The following is a 15,565-nucleotide window of genomic DNA, read 5'->3' on the forward strand; positions in this document are numbered from 1 at the left end:
CGGCAGCGGGCAGAGGGCCGTGCGGCGGTACGGGTTGTCCCGCCCCGTAACCCCGAGAAGGAGCGGTTCGGTGTCCGCCTCGTCGGTACCGACGGTGCGGGAAGCGCCCCGGGGCGGCTTTGATGGGAGTTTGCTATGCTTCGTTTGATTGTTTCTCTTTAAAATCGGCCCGGCGCTCCCCTTGCAGCACCCCGTTGCACGGTGGGACACTGTGCTGTGTGACAGGAGGGGTGAGGCCTCGGTGGTAGGAAGGAGCGTGGTTTCCTTTCAGCTCTGAGAAGGGATACGGGGAGCCGACAGCCAGAGCACCCAACTGCAGCACTGCCCTTTGTGCCCGTTCTAGAGTCGTACTCCAGAACACCCCACTGGGACTTCCACAGCTACCGAAGGAAGTGGCTCTGTCCAAAGCTGTTTCCGCGTGCGGTTCCTGGGACTCCCCGGTGTCTCCCTTCAGCCTTTCTATGGCTCCCAAGTGGCAGCATAACTCGGGAAGCTGACCTTTGAGTCGCATGTGTGCTCCTAGGAATGAGTCAGTGCTGAGATAGTAACCAGGCGCTGGGAGGAGGTTGGTGCTGTCACACAGGCTGTGTGTTGGTTTCAGGCTGCTTCACACAGCTGGCTGAAACGCTGCCTCTGAGTTTACCCTTAGAATCACAGAATCATTAAGGCTGGAAAAGACTGCTACAGTGACTGAGTCCAACCATCAACCCATCCCCACTTGCCCACTAACCTCAGTGCCACATCCAATTCCTTCCCAAGAGCCATTAACCAACACTTCTTAACCTCTCACGAATCAGAGAGTGATATCAGTACACTGAGATTCTCTCTGTTAATACAAGCGGCTGAGTTTTTCAGGCTAAAGAAATACTTTGGGGATTGCATTGCTCATCTTCCTCTGCATGACAAGTATGGGTATTTTTTTTCCACATTCTAGGAAATGAGGAAAAAGCGTGTCATGGGATTTGTGCTGGGATGGGGGTGTGGTCACAGCTCATCTGTGCTGCTGTGATGTAGGGATGTTGGGATGTGTGTGGAAAACCCTCATTCATTGTTTCTGCAGCTGGCAGCAGCCCATGGGCTGGAGGATGTTAGGTTTCCAGGATCTGCTTTCTGAGAGGAGGTGTTTGCGGGTGGCGGGGCAGAAGGTTTCCACTTTTTGACATTTGCAGAGTTCTACCTGGCACAGATTAAGTTCTCACCTCCTATTAAGTTTTTCTGTTCTCAGTCTGGGGCTTTTGAACGCATTTGTTAAATGCGTTATGGGTAAAATAAACCTCTGTCTATTGATTAGTTAAATTAAACCTTTCTTAATCTATCAGTGCTTCAGCAGTGGCTGTGGAATGTATCCAACTTTTGCTCCAAACGTGGACGCTTCAGTTGTACTGAGTGCAATGAATGGAATATAGAGTCTTCCTTGGTCACACCTGAGAGATGCTGTGTTGTGCTGTCCTGGAAGCTAAAGGGAAGATTTATCTACATACCTCATTTCTGAGATAGATTACCCCATGGTCATGGTCGAGCTTGGTAGGAAACGTTAGGATTTAATGCTTTTATTAAGGAGCAGAATGAAGCTGGGCTGCAGTGAAGGTGTTCCTGCAGAGGTAACTGTGTCCCACACGTGAGTGCAGCTCAGGAGCTGTGTCTGCACACGGGGTGGGTTGGTTGGTACAGCCCTATGCACAGCAGAGCAGTGGAAACTGCCAATGCTTTGTGTCAGATAGCACTGAAGTTACACTGAGCGGACAGAAATAGTTGTAGACTTTTGGAGTCGGTGAGATTATAGATCTGCTGAGGTCACAGGAAGGGTTTAAAAAAGAAAGCTGCGTTAATGTGCAAAGAAAGTGTCAATGTGGTAATCTCTTTGTGCATGCAAGTGTCAGGTGTTGGCTTAAAGCAGTGCTTGGCAGCCCCAGCCTTATCCTATGCGATGTTTATTCTCACTGGTTGCATCCCAGAGCTTGCTTGCTTCATGGGTTAGTGATCATACAGCGTGACCCCAGACAGAGGCAGGAGAAGTCATGTAGCAAAGCTGTGCCTTCGTTTGTTTTGGCACTGGGTCTGTTTGTTAAAATGAATTCCCTCTATTGTCCTCGAGCAAAGGCCCTAGCTCTGCTTGGGGAGCTTCCCCTGCCCAGAACCCTTCATGTACACTGCAAGGAGCAACGCTGTGGAGCTGCCAGCAGGGCTTCAGCTGTGAGCTCACATATAGACCTGCAGAGCCCAACTTCAGCTCTACACAAGTGCCACCACAGCTTCAGCCAACTCAGATGTTATGCTTCAGCTCGGGTGCCTTCCGAGGACTTTGCTCTCATTTGGTGCTGTAATTATGTCACGGTTAATTGGCAGGTTATTTTAATCTAGTCATCTCAGATTGTTTCTCTCTAGGATATTGCTTTTATAATGGTACATTGGGTTTGATAATGAGGACCAAACGAGTCTCGAGTGTGGGCTTCTTCCTGAGCTTTGTGCTTGTTGGACACATGGGCTGCTGGGTTTAGAGGCTGGGTGGCTTGCTGCTGTAGCTGAGTGTGGAATACACTTATACTGGGGACAAAATAAATAAATCTGGCAGTGGTTCACTTCAGAAAGAAAATAAAGTCTTGTAGACTTCTACCTGGTTTCATTCTTTTCATAAATGCTTTGGTAAACTGTCTTCAACTGGCGTTCAGTGCAAGAAGACAGATGACGGAAGGGAATAAATATCAAAAAATGTAGTTCTGAGAATTTTTCTTTTTTAAATAAAGGAAATATCATAGAATCATAGAATGGTTGGAAGGAACCAGTAAGATCACCCAGTCCCAACTCCCCTGCTATAGGCAGGGACGCCTCCCACTACACCAGGTTGCTCACAGCCCCATCCAGCCTGGCCTTGAGTGCTTCCAGGGTGGGGGCATCCACAACCTCGCTGGGAAACCTGTTCGAGTGCATCACCACCCTTACAGTAAAGAATTTCTTCCTAATAGTTAGTCTAGAAACACGTAAAACCTGAAAGATTTTGAATGACTGCAGTGTGAAATGGATGTGGCCCTAATGAGTGATGCACTGTAATGCTTTTAGAACAAACCTGGCATTTAATGGGGGACGGTTTTTCATGTTTTCATGAGCACCTTCTTTGCAGTCGCAGATGTTGGGTGGATGGATACTGCTGATTCACTGGTGTGGATGATGTGCTGTCTCCACCTAAGCATAGCTATGGTTGGCTTCAATAGGAATGCAATGCAAATGCCTTAAAACCTGCTAAAGACTGCAGATTTTCAACCAGGCTATGTTTGCTCTTGTCATAAATTCAATGCTGCAGCAAACAGACTTTTTTGATTTTAGTTTAATGGTGTTATAAAGTTCCATTGTTGCTAAGGTTTACATGAAATATGTTGAAGGAGAGATGCTGAAATAAAGGTTCCTTTTTTTTCCCCCGTCAGGCTTTTGCACAGTTTGATGCTGAAGGAGATGGCACCGTAGATGTGGAGAATATGCTGGAGGCTCTAAAGAATTCCAGTGGAGCTAATCTTCAAGGGGAGCTGAGCCACGTCATCAGGCAACTGCAGGCTTGTTCACTCGTTCCAGGTATGGGAACAGCATGGAACAAATGGTTTCCCAAGTCCTGCCCCTGCATAAGGAATGCTGCTTCAGTGAACTGCTTTAGTAGTGTTTCTTGTCCTAATTTTCTCAAACCTCTACTCCAAGCTGTTCTTGTTGCCCTCGTATCAAACAAGTGAAGTTACTGTAAGTTTAAACCTTCACATAATGATATTCAGCTAAAACACTTCTGTAAGTGACTGATATTTTCTCTGTGATTGTTATCCTTGTTTAGTTTTTCTCAGAGACAGAAAAAAGTTTCTTGCAGAGTTTTGGTAAAGCAGTCACAGCCTTATACTTGATAGCTAGAAGAATATATCCTCTGCTGAGTCTGTTTCAGGTGATGAGTCACATACGTTATCATTGTATTGTGATTTAGATCTTGGAATCCTACTAAAACATAATTGGAATTTGATAGCTTTTATTTTTGAAAATGACAGTTTTTGGAATCTGGGTTCTGGGATAAGTATCAGTTTCTGTCTTTCCACCCAAGCTTTTAATGATAAGTGGCTAAAGGGGATTTGCCTTAGAGGATTGGACAGAATGTGTTAGGGCTGGCTAACAGATGAGCCATCAGGAAGTACTTAGGGAGTATTGTTTGATATATCTGAATGTGCTGTGATGGAGAATAACTGAATAACTGAAGCAGAAATCTCTTATGTAGATGGTGGAAAGCATTAGGGATCTCTTTGGGAATGATCCACAGTGCCAAAGGGAGCTGCCTAACGTAGCTCCAGGTGAGCAATGTGAGAGCAGCAAGCAGCTCTAAGCCAAACAGGGTCTGTTTCACCCAAATAGTGAAGATAAGGGTTTTGAACTTCTGGACTGCAGAATGTGCATAAGAACTAAGATATTTGGTAATTGTTATGAGCTCTTTTGGACATCTCAAGTGACCAACAAGTTATTTGTTTGCACTTTCTTTACTCCTGCTGTAGTTACTTCATATGATGGAATATAGTTCTCATATTGGCTCTTGTGCTTCATTAGGATTGATCTAATAATAAGAGGTAGAGGAGAACAATGTGGATTCAAGTCAGAAGTTGCAACAAAGAAAGAAATCATGTCTCTTTCTAGGTTTTATAGATATATTTTCTGAATCTAAAGAGCGCCTTGGCCTTCATGCTTCAATGATCCTGAGATTTTTGCACCGGAATCGCATTTCCAGTACTGCCATCCCATACCCTGTGCTGGAGTACTTCAACAACATCTGCATGATGCGCTCTTCTGTTCTGAAGGATTCCTTGGATCGACTTCTCCTAAAAGAGAGAGGTATGTCATGGTTTTGCTTTTTCCTTTCTTCTTTTCCTTTCCAAAATGACTGTGTAACCACAGCTTGAAGAAGTGTTTCCAGGCAAATGGAAAAGCTTCCTTTAATCTTTGACAGGCATGACTTCTAATGAAATTGCTCTTTATTGAAATGGATTGAGTTATTTAGAGGAAACAGTTGGCTTTGTTCCCTAGCATAGCTGGATTGAGGTTTTCTCCATCGTATGTTACTTTCTCCTGTTATATTTTTGTATTTGGGCATAAAACTACTAAAATAATGATGGAACCAATAGGGAAGGGAGGCTGCTGGATATTTTCATACTTCAAGTGGTAGATTAGAATAATTGTGACTTCATCTGCAATGAAACTTTGCTGTGCTTTGTTTTCTGTCAGGATCACTTCTCCAGGAACTTTGTTCTATGCCAACAAGTTAATTTACAGGAGATTGTAATAGAAGTAAAATGATTCTTAAAAATGAGCAAAAGAAGAATGAGTGCTTTTTGTTATTATTTTTTTTCCCCCAGAATACCCCAGTGACTTGAATGGTAATGAGGAGTCAGACAAGCTGAAGTCTGTCACAAAGTGCTACACTCACATAGAAACCTCATCCAATTCTGCTGATATTGACAAGATGACAAATGGGGAGACGACGTCCTTCTGGCAGTCTGATGGCAGTGCTCGCTCACACTGGATACGGTGAGTGCCCCGGCAGCGTGCAGCTGAGCTTCAGGTTTGCCAGTTCTTTGGTCTTACAGCCAGTGAGGTGTGACTGAAGGTCTTGGAATTACTGAGTGACAGGTGACTCTTTTTGAAAACATGTATTGTGAAGCTTAAAGGCCTAATATAGCTTGTAAAGGCCACGTGTCTTTTGGTTGATGCACGTGCTTCTTTAGCTAACTTTCCAACCCGTGTTAGAGATGCTGTGGTTAGTGCTTGAATGGAAGTGCTTTGCCACCACATAGACAGCTATTGCTCCTTGGAGCAGTGATTTCCAGTAGATTGTAGAATCACAGAATGATTTGGGTTGGAAGGGACCTGAAGGATCATCTCATTCCAAACCCCTGCTGTGGGCAAGGACACCTCCCACTACATCAGGTTGCTCACTGCCCCATCCAGCATGCCCTTGAACTCCTCTAGGGAGGAGGCACCCACAGCCTCTCTGGGCAACTTGTTTCAGTGTCTCACCACCCTCACAGTGAAAAACTTTTTCCTAATGTACCCTCTTCCAGTTTATAGCCATTACCCCTCACTCTATCACTACGCGCCCTCGTAAAAATTCCTTCCCCAGCTTTCCTATAAAATTGGAAACTGGGAGAGGCTTAGCTAAAAGTGAAGCTCTTGTTTAATCTTCTATTTCGATGACTATTTTTTTCTTTGCTTTGCAGATTAAAGATGAAACCAGATGTTGTTCTGAGACATCTGTCTATTGCGGTGGCAGCCAATGACCAGAGCTACATGCCACAGCAAGTGACAGTGGCAGTGGGAAGGAATGCCAGCAGTCTCCAGGAGGTCCGAGATGTTCACATTCCAAGCAATATCACTGGCTACGTAACACTGTTGGAAAACGCTAACATTAGTCAGATGTGTGAGTCAATAAAGATACCATTGGTATATTGTTCTGTTGCTTTTTTTGAAGGTGAAAGTTTGGGTAGGTCATAAAGTGATGTGTTGCAATGTCAGTTATTAGAGCAGAAGCTGTTGACCTTACTCTTGAGGCAGATAAATTGTTCTAATTGTAGTTTAATTTCTAGTCTGTAAGAGAGTCTTTGAGTCCTCGTGGTGTCTGGAACTGGGGTTAAGGGTTGAAGAGCTAGAATGATGAAAATGCAGCTTCAGCCTTTATGTGTGACGACATCAGGCAGAGTTAAAATATCTTTGCTTGCAGAGGGAAAGCATATGTTAGATAATGATATCTTAGCAAAGAGAATTGTATCTGGCAGGCTATTTTTTTTGTATCTGAAGAGTCAGTCAGATGATTTTTGCAGAGCAGGTTTTATGCTGAGGATTTCTAAACAGTGTTATTTTTAAGTCCGGTGGATCTGTGGTTGCTGCATTGTAACCAATCAGAGGAAGAGCTGCTCTTTCTTAAGATGGTTTGTGAAGCCTCAAAAACTTTGTGCCTTCACCTCAGATGCTTTTCAGTATGACAAACTTTCACTGCCACAGAAGCAGGCGACAAGGATATCGTTCCTCAGAAGTAACTAAGAGAATGTTATCCTTACAAAATGATAAAAACTTTTATCATTTTATCCACTTTTATGTGGAACTTTAAAAGTTTGCATTTATGCTTTATTCATTTTCCTTACTTTTCCCATCCCCTTCTCACCCAAGACATTTCCTATGTATGTAAGTAAAGAGATACAATCGGTACTGCTGAAATAATGTTTAATCTAAGTTTGAAGGTCCTTTATTGCTTTTTTTCCTAACTTCTAGAGGAAGTAGTGACTCACATAAGCCATTTCAAAAGCTGAAATGATAGGGTTCCTAGTTACAAAGAAACATACACGTGCTAGTTGTCCAGATGTGGGAGTAATCTGCTGTGTTTGCTGCTATTTGTCTCTGAGTTTTTGCAGTAATTGTTTTAAGTACTGGGATTCTTCTACCTCTCATCCAGGAGAAGAAATGGAAAAAATGTTTGTTTGTTGCTTTGACAGATGTACAGATAAACATCAAGCGTTGCCTTAGTGATGGATGTGACACTAGAATCCATGGGCTCAGGGCTGTTGGTTATCAAAGAGTTAAGAAGGTGGGCGTCTCAGTCTGCGATGCTTCAGCTATCTGGTATTGGTCTCTGCTGACCTCTCTGGTAACAGCTTCCATGGAAACCAATCCAGCATTTGTTCACACTATATTACAAAATACTCAGTAAGTACCAAACTTCTTGGTTGTGTTTTTTGTGGCTACTTCTAGCTTCTGTGAACAGAACTGCTTTGTGTAACTGGTTTCCACTCCCTCCATTAAGATATGTAAACATCCTTTTATCTACCATGTTGTTTAAATTTTTATATTTCACCTTCATCCTCTTGCACATACCAGAACAAGTATCATTCTTGTACCTACTGCAGCCAGTTCAATTGTTAAGCCACAACTGAACGGACACCAAAAATTGTGGGCTTCGCTTATCCTTTGGCTTGTAATGTTTGCAGGGAGCCTAGAATTAAATAGCTCTCTCTTTCTTAACTTTGTTGATTATAAATATGGGACAACTTCCACAGAGCTTAATTTAGCTTCTTTTTCACCGAGTTTTGCTTATGTAACACCTTGCTGTTCATTGCAGGGGAATACAGTCCTGCATATGCAGTATGGCTGCAGATGCTTGTGGTCATTGGCTGCTTTCTGTGTAACATTTCCTTGTTTGACTGCCAAACTCTTCTGCCCGATGACTTGGAGGAATGGAATTGTAATAACATCTCTACACACCCATGTCAACTTTTATAGAGCTCAGTTAGCATGATACCACCCTGTTTAAGAGCACCACTGTCATTAACTAATGAATACTGTAGGCTGAAGTCCATTAATGCTATCTTTAATTGCAAACTTTTAAACTCTATATATGCTCTTGTCTGTTTGAGGTGTGTTCATGGCTACTTGACTGTAGTTCGTCATTCCTATGCAGTTTAGCTTTACTAGACCTGCAGTTTTGCTACAGTTTTGGCATTGCTCGAGATTTACATTTCTGATAAGGCCTGAAAACAGTTATTTAAAAAAAAAATAATAAAAGAAGCATTCAAAAATAACACATAGCAGTGTTTGGAATTATAAAGTCTAAAACCAAGCTTAGGTGGACTTGATGCGAGCAATTAGATTTCCTATTTTCAGGAAATCAAACAAAATCTTAGGAAATCAAACAAAAAAAATAACATTCAAATCATTTTGGTAGTTTTCCCCATGTTAGTGGGTTCTTGCTCAACTCTGGAACTATTTAAACAAAGGTTATATTTAGATAGCAGGCTATTCCTAATTCTGTCACAGACTTAATTCAAAACACCTTGCTTTATTTCTCATTAAATCTGAGATTGAGACTGAAATTTCAAGGTTACTCAACAATAACTGAACTTTTCCCAGCTACAGTGCAATTCTGGTTTAACTTTGCATGGATTCTCTGTGTAAAGAAGTTCTTCCTGCATTCAGAAGCTGTTTGTATAGAGCTACTTCTAAAAAGCATAAAGAACTAAATGTCTGTTTTCTTTGATTATCTGGTTTTCTGAAGTTATGTTCCATCCTTCTTACTAGGAAAGCCCTGCAACACATGCCACCTCTGTCTCTGACACCAAGTTCTACAGATTTTTCAAGCTTCTTATCTCCAAATGTTTTGCAAGAAGTAGATAGCTTCCTTATAAGAATAACAAGGTGAGATCATGATTAATGTATTCTGGCAAAAATGGAAAATGGTTTAGAAAAATTTGTATAGCAAATGTCTTCTTTCTTTCTTCCCTTCTATTTCTTTTTACTACCTTGGAAACTTCAAAGGCATTGAGAAACTGACACCTTGGGTTTTCTGTGTGAGCATTATTTATTTAAAAAGAAAGCATCTATCCTCCTGTCTTTGGTTTTAAATGTAGTGTAATTTAATGTTAGGATGATCTGCAGCAGCTTCAAATGGGGCTGGAGGGACTTTGATCAAGAAGAAATTTCAACTCTTGGTAATTGCAAAGCACTGAAGGCAATCATAGGCAGGACTGCTGATAATAGGGAAAAGGAAGTAGAGCTGGGATAGCTGCTGTCAGAAAGCAGTCTAACTGGTGTGCCTGTGCTCAGGGCCTGGTTAGCCTGAGCCCTGATATGAAGGGAATGTGGATTTTGGTGTTGGAGGAAACCATTCATTTATGGAGACTGCTGCAAAGCACACCTCCATGAAAGCAGTATCCATCAGTGCAGGCCTTTTGGGAAGTGTTTGCTGCTCATCTGGGAGATACTGGAGTGTCCAAAAGGCCAAATTCAGGTCTTGGGTTCCTTGCTGGCAGTTGGGTTTGCACAGAGCAGGGTTTTCTATTAATCTGCAGAACTCTCTGTACAGTACCAAATGTTTACTGTAGCAACTGTAACAAGCCACAGAACTGCTGGATTTTGTATTTCTGTGCTTAAAGAGTTCTCCAATTAGGTTAACACATAAGAAATAGTTATCACATCTTTAAACTGTACTTGCTGCACTTGTCCTGAGTTTTTTTTCTCTTTTCTTTTGTCTCCCCAGTTGTTGTACTACTCCAGACGTTGAACTTACACTCTTGGCCTTTGCCTTAGCCAGGGGGAGTGTTGCTAAAGTGATAAGCTCCCTTTGTACAATCACTGATCATCTGGACACTCCATACAAGGCTTCATCTCTTATCGCTTCTATGGCAACAGTTAGACAGAACCTGCTGTATAAATATGGTAAATGAATGATTGTTGGATTTTTTTACTGTATGTACTTATGATAATGTACAGCTTTCTCAGTTGTTTTACTTGTTAATCTTGCTGGCATTTGAAATTATGTAAGTTGTCCAAGTTAATGACTCTTACTAAGGAGACAGAGCCTGTAAAGGTGAACTACCCTAAGAATTCATGATTATGCAAACTTGCTGTGATCTAAGAGCTGAACCAGGTGGCATCATCTTGAGAGAGGGAATATGAACTGTGTGACCCCTTTGCTGAGGTGATGTTAGTGTTTGTATAGTATTAGATCAGCAGATGTCATTTTCCTTCTATTCTTTCATTAGCACACTTATTTTTGTGTGTTTAGACTCAGCATATTACCTCTCTTGCAAACACATGCGTATGTACAGGTTTAAGATGGTTTAGACATGATATGATTAATGTAGATTTAAAGTTTTTATTTTTGCTTTTATAAGTTAGTTTGAATATTTGTCATAAGTATAAGGAGCCATGCATGCTCTGGCATAAGGCAGTGAAATCTTGCAGTACTGACTACACCTGTTTGATGAATGTCTTTTTTCAGGTGCCCTCTCATAAAGAAGTTTTCTCTTTGTTAGCCTTTACTATGTTTTGTCAGAGCTTCTTGGCTTGTCCCAAAAAGTAGATTAATTATAACTATCCTGTCAGTATTTGCTTTCAAAAGTTTGGAAAACCACTTCGTATTTCCTGGAGTAACTACTGCTTTTTGCAAGACAAGTGGTGTTTCCTGGATAATGTATTGCAGACAACTGAAGGAAAAGCAGCTGTCATGATTCTCATTCTCCTGTATGTATCTGAAGGCCTAGCTGTTCATCTAACATAACCCTTTAGTCTAGTTTCTTTCTTCCCCCCCTTTTGTGAGATAATGGTAAGAAACTCATAGCCCTGTAATTTTTTCATTTATTTTTGTGTGAAGAACTTAAAACAGTTTTATATCTTGTCATGTTGTTAAACCTGATGTTTTTCTTGTTTAGGAAAGCCATTACGACTAACTTTGCAAGCGTGTGATGTGAAGGGGAAAGAAGATAAATCAGGGCCTGAAAACCTCCTTGTAGAGCCATGGACTGGGGATGGTAAGAGCCTGCACTTAAAATCCAGAACTTAAACCAGACATACAGGGTGTTAACAAGTGCTGTTACATCTGTATTTGGCACTATTCAGTAGTTTGTTTTAGAAACAAACAAAAAAACTTGATATGTAAATCTGTTTTACTGCAAGGTGAGCATCTCAGGATCCACTTTGTTGTCAAAACAACAGTAACAAAAAGGATGTCATTTTGGGGAGAATTGTTGATACTGTATGGAAGAGACAATGAGCTGTCACAAGAAATTGACACCAGAGCCCATTGTGTGGCTTGAAGTCATAAATCATTCACTGCTGGTTTCTCAAATATTGATGGAGAGCTTTGGAACAAATCACTGATGTTTCTACTGACTGCTCATACCTATTAATTCTCCTTCGAGGTATATTTTATAGGATGTTCTTATGTACTGGACACACTGGAGAGAAAGAGCCGTGTTTTACAACCTCCCTTTGAACTGAAATGCCACGCAATCTTTCTGTGTACTTTCTTGTGTGGTGCTATTTCTAAATGAAAGTTGTTATGACAGCAAATCAGGCAAATTCTAAGTATCTTTTACCCCTTTGTATACTCACACATATGGTCTGAGTTTATTTTCTTTAGTTATGTTGTGGACTCTCTTCTGTTGTTTTGTTGATTGGTTTGAGGAACAGTGAGTTTATCAGTGTGCTGAACCACAAGCCAAAACAATATTGGAGAGCTACTAATAACCTTTAATGGAAAAACACTCTTGAAATTGCTGTAGGAAGTGCATTCCCAGGAGTGACACTGCTGGAGAGACTTGTGTATACTGGGGGAGATACAGTCTTCTACTCCTTTTATTTGGGAATGCTTCAAAGTGAGCTACAGCATTTTGCTAGAAACACACTTGGTGTGTTTCCCCTCTTCTAGTACCCCATCTCAGTATTCTCTTTCCAACGTTTTCCCCTAGCAATCCTTCCAGCCTCATTCTGTTCTCATTGCTCCTTTAGGTTTTCTTACTGAAACAGGGAAGACCAGAGCAAGTATCATTCTTTCTACTGGAACTGAATCTTCATTTCAAGTGACACAAATTAGAATAAAGGTACAAGTCTTTCTCTTTTTCCCTGATGATAGGGTTGAATTAGATTGGTTTTTTTTGTTTGTTTTTTTTTGTACCAACTGAAATTTTATATTCACTGTATTTTGGAGTTTTACGTTTGCATGAGTCACGGGGAGCTGAAGGAAACAGAGATCTGAAGTTATTTCAGGGTGCCATAAGCATGTAGTCAAGATATGTATTTCATACTGCTTTTGTCTGTGTCTTGTACTGTACTCAGTCCAGTGAGTTTTAGGTGCAGAGCATGAATTTGTTAGATCGTGTCCCTAATATTTAAAATAATTCTTCAACTCTGAATTGGAGGTTTCAAGATACAGCTTGTGAATTCACATTAACTGGAGTTTTTTCAAGATCTTTTCAGAGATATCAGTGCAGTTTGAGCACTAGGAGTGGTTTTATCTGATTTCAAAGCAAGATCTTGTGATTAAATCTCATGACCAGAAGAAAACTTCAGCAAGACTTCTGCAGCTGATTTTATTTAAGGCAAATGAATAATTTAATTTCTGGAATATGGATGCATATTTCAATGTCCAAGAGAATTAACCAGGAATGGACTTCTGGCAAGCAACTTCTAACTGGAGTTGGACAAGACACTAAATTTTGTCAATGGAATACAATTCTTTTTTTATGTATACAAAAATAAGAATGAGACATAATATGGGAAATTTCTTTTTTAGAGTGGTTACTGTAGCAAACATTGACCATGCACATATGTGAGCCTTATTTTGGGGTTCACTGGATTACAAGAACTTCCACAAGACTTTCCTATAAAACATGTTTTTTTCTTTAGGTTGAGAAGTGTGATTCTAGAGCTCAGATTTGTCAGTATTTAGTTGCTTTCTGTAATGTTTATTATTTTCCTGTGAAAACAATGCCTTGCTTTATCACAAGGTTTTCTTTCTACGTTGCTCTGGATGTGTTCTTTAGGTCCGAAGAGGTGCCATTGGGGCACAGTGTGGGCTGGTGTTTGCTTACAATAGTGCTTCAGAAAAGTTCCATGCAGAGGAACACTTCAAAAGATTTGAAAGCTATGACAAATGGAAGCTGAAGGAGTTCAAACAGTTCTTGAAAAACAGGTACAGGGGCACTCTTTCTGATCAGTTGAAAAGAAGTGTTATATCAGATCTTTTCGCAATGGCACTTGAGCTACTGAGAATTGCTTCAAATGACTTAATAATGATATATTCTGTGGTCTTAATGAGCCTCAATTTGATGTGTTTGAGGAAACACGTAGCTGTTGATTTCAACCACTTGATTTCAAAACCTGTTTAGGTTTCTTTAGGTGAGAAAGTTTCTGTTTCCTCTGTCTCCTCTTTGCAGCCATAACGTGCTAACACTATTTTGGTAGCATATCTACAACTTTGCAGTTTCTTTCATCTTCACAAAATTTGTTCTGTTCTTCTGTGTATAGGAGTAGTTGTTCCTCTGATGAGTTGGGTGATGATGATCCCATTGGCTGGTTTGAAGTGGAAGAAGAGTGGGATGAGGTGGATGTCAGAATGCAGCAATGCAGAGTTGCCCAAGTAAGAAACCATGAGAATCCATTACCTGCTCCCAGTGAGCAGAAGTTCCTCTCTGAGCTCTGTTGTTATATGTATGAATTAAACATAATAATTGTTTGTGCAAGATGAGCTCTTCTGAGTAGGAGTAAAAGCCAAATGGCTTCTTGCTGAAAGGATGGTTTGACTTTTATTCTCTGAGTTATTATTTTCTTTGTATGCACACCTATGTAGCTGTAGCTAAATGGTGCTTCAGGATTTAAGTAAATGCAAAGTTGTGGTAATGCACAGATAAGTAGTTTTATGATGAGTGAGTTTTTTGAACAATAATGTGATTATTGCTTTATTTTAGTTTCTTTAGTTACCTATTTTATATTTAATTCTACTTATATTTATTAAAATGTATAATTACTGTATGTTCATTTATGGATGCAGATACACATTTGGTTAACTAGATACTTAATTAAAATATTTTGCATCTTAACATCAAATAATGAATTAACCAACTTTGTAGATGCGTGCAGAGGTCACAGAACCACCATTGCTGTGACTTCTTGAGATTCCAAGCTTAGCCTGAATCCCAAGCTCATTATTTTTAATTTGGAGGATGGCTGGCAGGGAGCAAGGCTTGCCTCTCTCCTGACCCACAGTCTTCTCACATATGTGCACTGATGCCTCGTAAAAGCCAAGCTTTATCTTAACTTTTGAAACCAAACTTTGTGCTGTGTTTTACATCCTTCTAGTACTTAATGATTAAGTTCCTGTGCACAAGACAAGACACAGCAGAACGGCTTGGAGTGCAGGGCCTGAATGTTCTTGGCTATCTCCGGCCTATGCGAGAGGAGCCCAGCAGGAGCATGCACTGCTTGCAGTGCAGGAGGACAGATGATGAGACAGTTTGTGGCACAACTCTTCTCCTGAAGACACTTCATTTCATCCAGCAGCTTGCACAGGACCTGGTATTTTTGCTTCCTTGCTGTGTTTAAGCATGTATTTTCCTCACTGAAAGTAATAAGGCTAAGCCAACAGTGATAACGAATAGATGGAAGCATAATAATTATTAGAACCATGCTTTGGAAGAAAAAATGGTCTCTAGAAAAAGACATTACGTTGTGTTTGCTGAAGTTGACTGGTAATGTGCTTACTTTGACCCTGAAGAGAACTAAAAAACATCTTTGAGAACCAATTTGGAAATAGCAATGCTAGGTAAAATAGATGGAAGAGAAGGATGCTGCAGTGTTTATTAGGATGCAACTGTTTCTGAAGCAGATGTGGAAATGGCATGTAGAGAGGTAGCTAAGTAAGTTGCATAAATTATAATGTCCTCTTTTATTGGAAATAATTCTGTTAGTCTCTAAGGTGAGACATACAAAGTTCATAGGTGTGGCTGGTATGCACTGATTTAAGTCACCATGGTGTGTCCTCTGTCAAGGATACAAGTCAAAATAATGCTTTGTTCATGCAGTGCTTGATTCAGTGCCTTTTCAGCTCAGATTCAGAACTCTGGGCATTTTGTCTGTTACTTAATTTCAGTCAAATTAGAAAAAGACACAGACTCTTGTTGAGTATGGCAGAACAGGGATGGTATACAAGGCATGGGAAGAGGAAAGATTCCCTATTTGTAGCTCTGTGAAGGGGAAGGTTTTAGCCAAAGTTATCAGAATAGCTCTGAAT

At 40.7% G+C, this 15,565-nt stretch overlaps 1 protein-coding gene across 1 annotated transcript in view; it reads left to right on the forward strand.

The window, feature by feature from the left end:
* LOC100541118 (zinc finger ZZ-type and EF-hand domain-containing protein 1) overlaps positions 1 to 15,565 on the forward strand; it is a 48,026-nt gene that overhangs the window by 2,979 nt on the left and 29,482 nt on the right. Inside the window, exons 2-14 of the mRNA XM_019621837.1 lie at positions 7 to 94; positions 3,420 to 3,564; positions 4,651 to 4,845; positions 5,367 to 5,538; positions 6,228 to 6,427; positions 7,497 to 7,707; positions 9,076 to 9,192; positions 10,034 to 10,212; positions 11,208 to 11,306; positions 12,286 to 12,377; positions 13,320 to 13,468; positions 13,804 to 13,915; positions 14,635 to 14,850. Of these exons, the coding sequence (XP_019477382.1) occupies positions 7 to 94; positions 3,420 to 3,564; positions 4,651 to 4,845; positions 5,367 to 5,538; positions 6,228 to 6,427; positions 7,497 to 7,707; positions 9,076 to 9,192; positions 10,034 to 10,212; positions 11,208 to 11,306; positions 12,286 to 12,377; positions 13,320 to 13,468; positions 13,804 to 13,915; positions 14,635 to 14,850 (1,975 nt within the window). The remainder of the gene's footprint in view (positions 1 to 6; positions 95 to 3,419; positions 3,565 to 4,650; positions 4,846 to 5,366; positions 5,539 to 6,227; positions 6,428 to 7,496; positions 7,708 to 9,075; positions 9,193 to 10,033; positions 10,213 to 11,207; positions 11,307 to 12,285; positions 12,378 to 13,319; positions 13,469 to 13,803; positions 13,916 to 14,634; positions 14,851 to 15,565) is intronic.

This window comes from Meleagris gallopavo, chromosome 21 (assembly GCF_000146605.3).
Source record: "Meleagris gallopavo isolate NT-WF06-2002-E0010 breed Aviagen turkey brand Nicholas breeding stock chromosome 21, Turkey_5.1, whole genome shotgun sequence".
Lineage (NCBI taxonomy): Eukaryota > Metazoa > Chordata > Aves > Galliformes > Phasianidae > Meleagris > Meleagris gallopavo.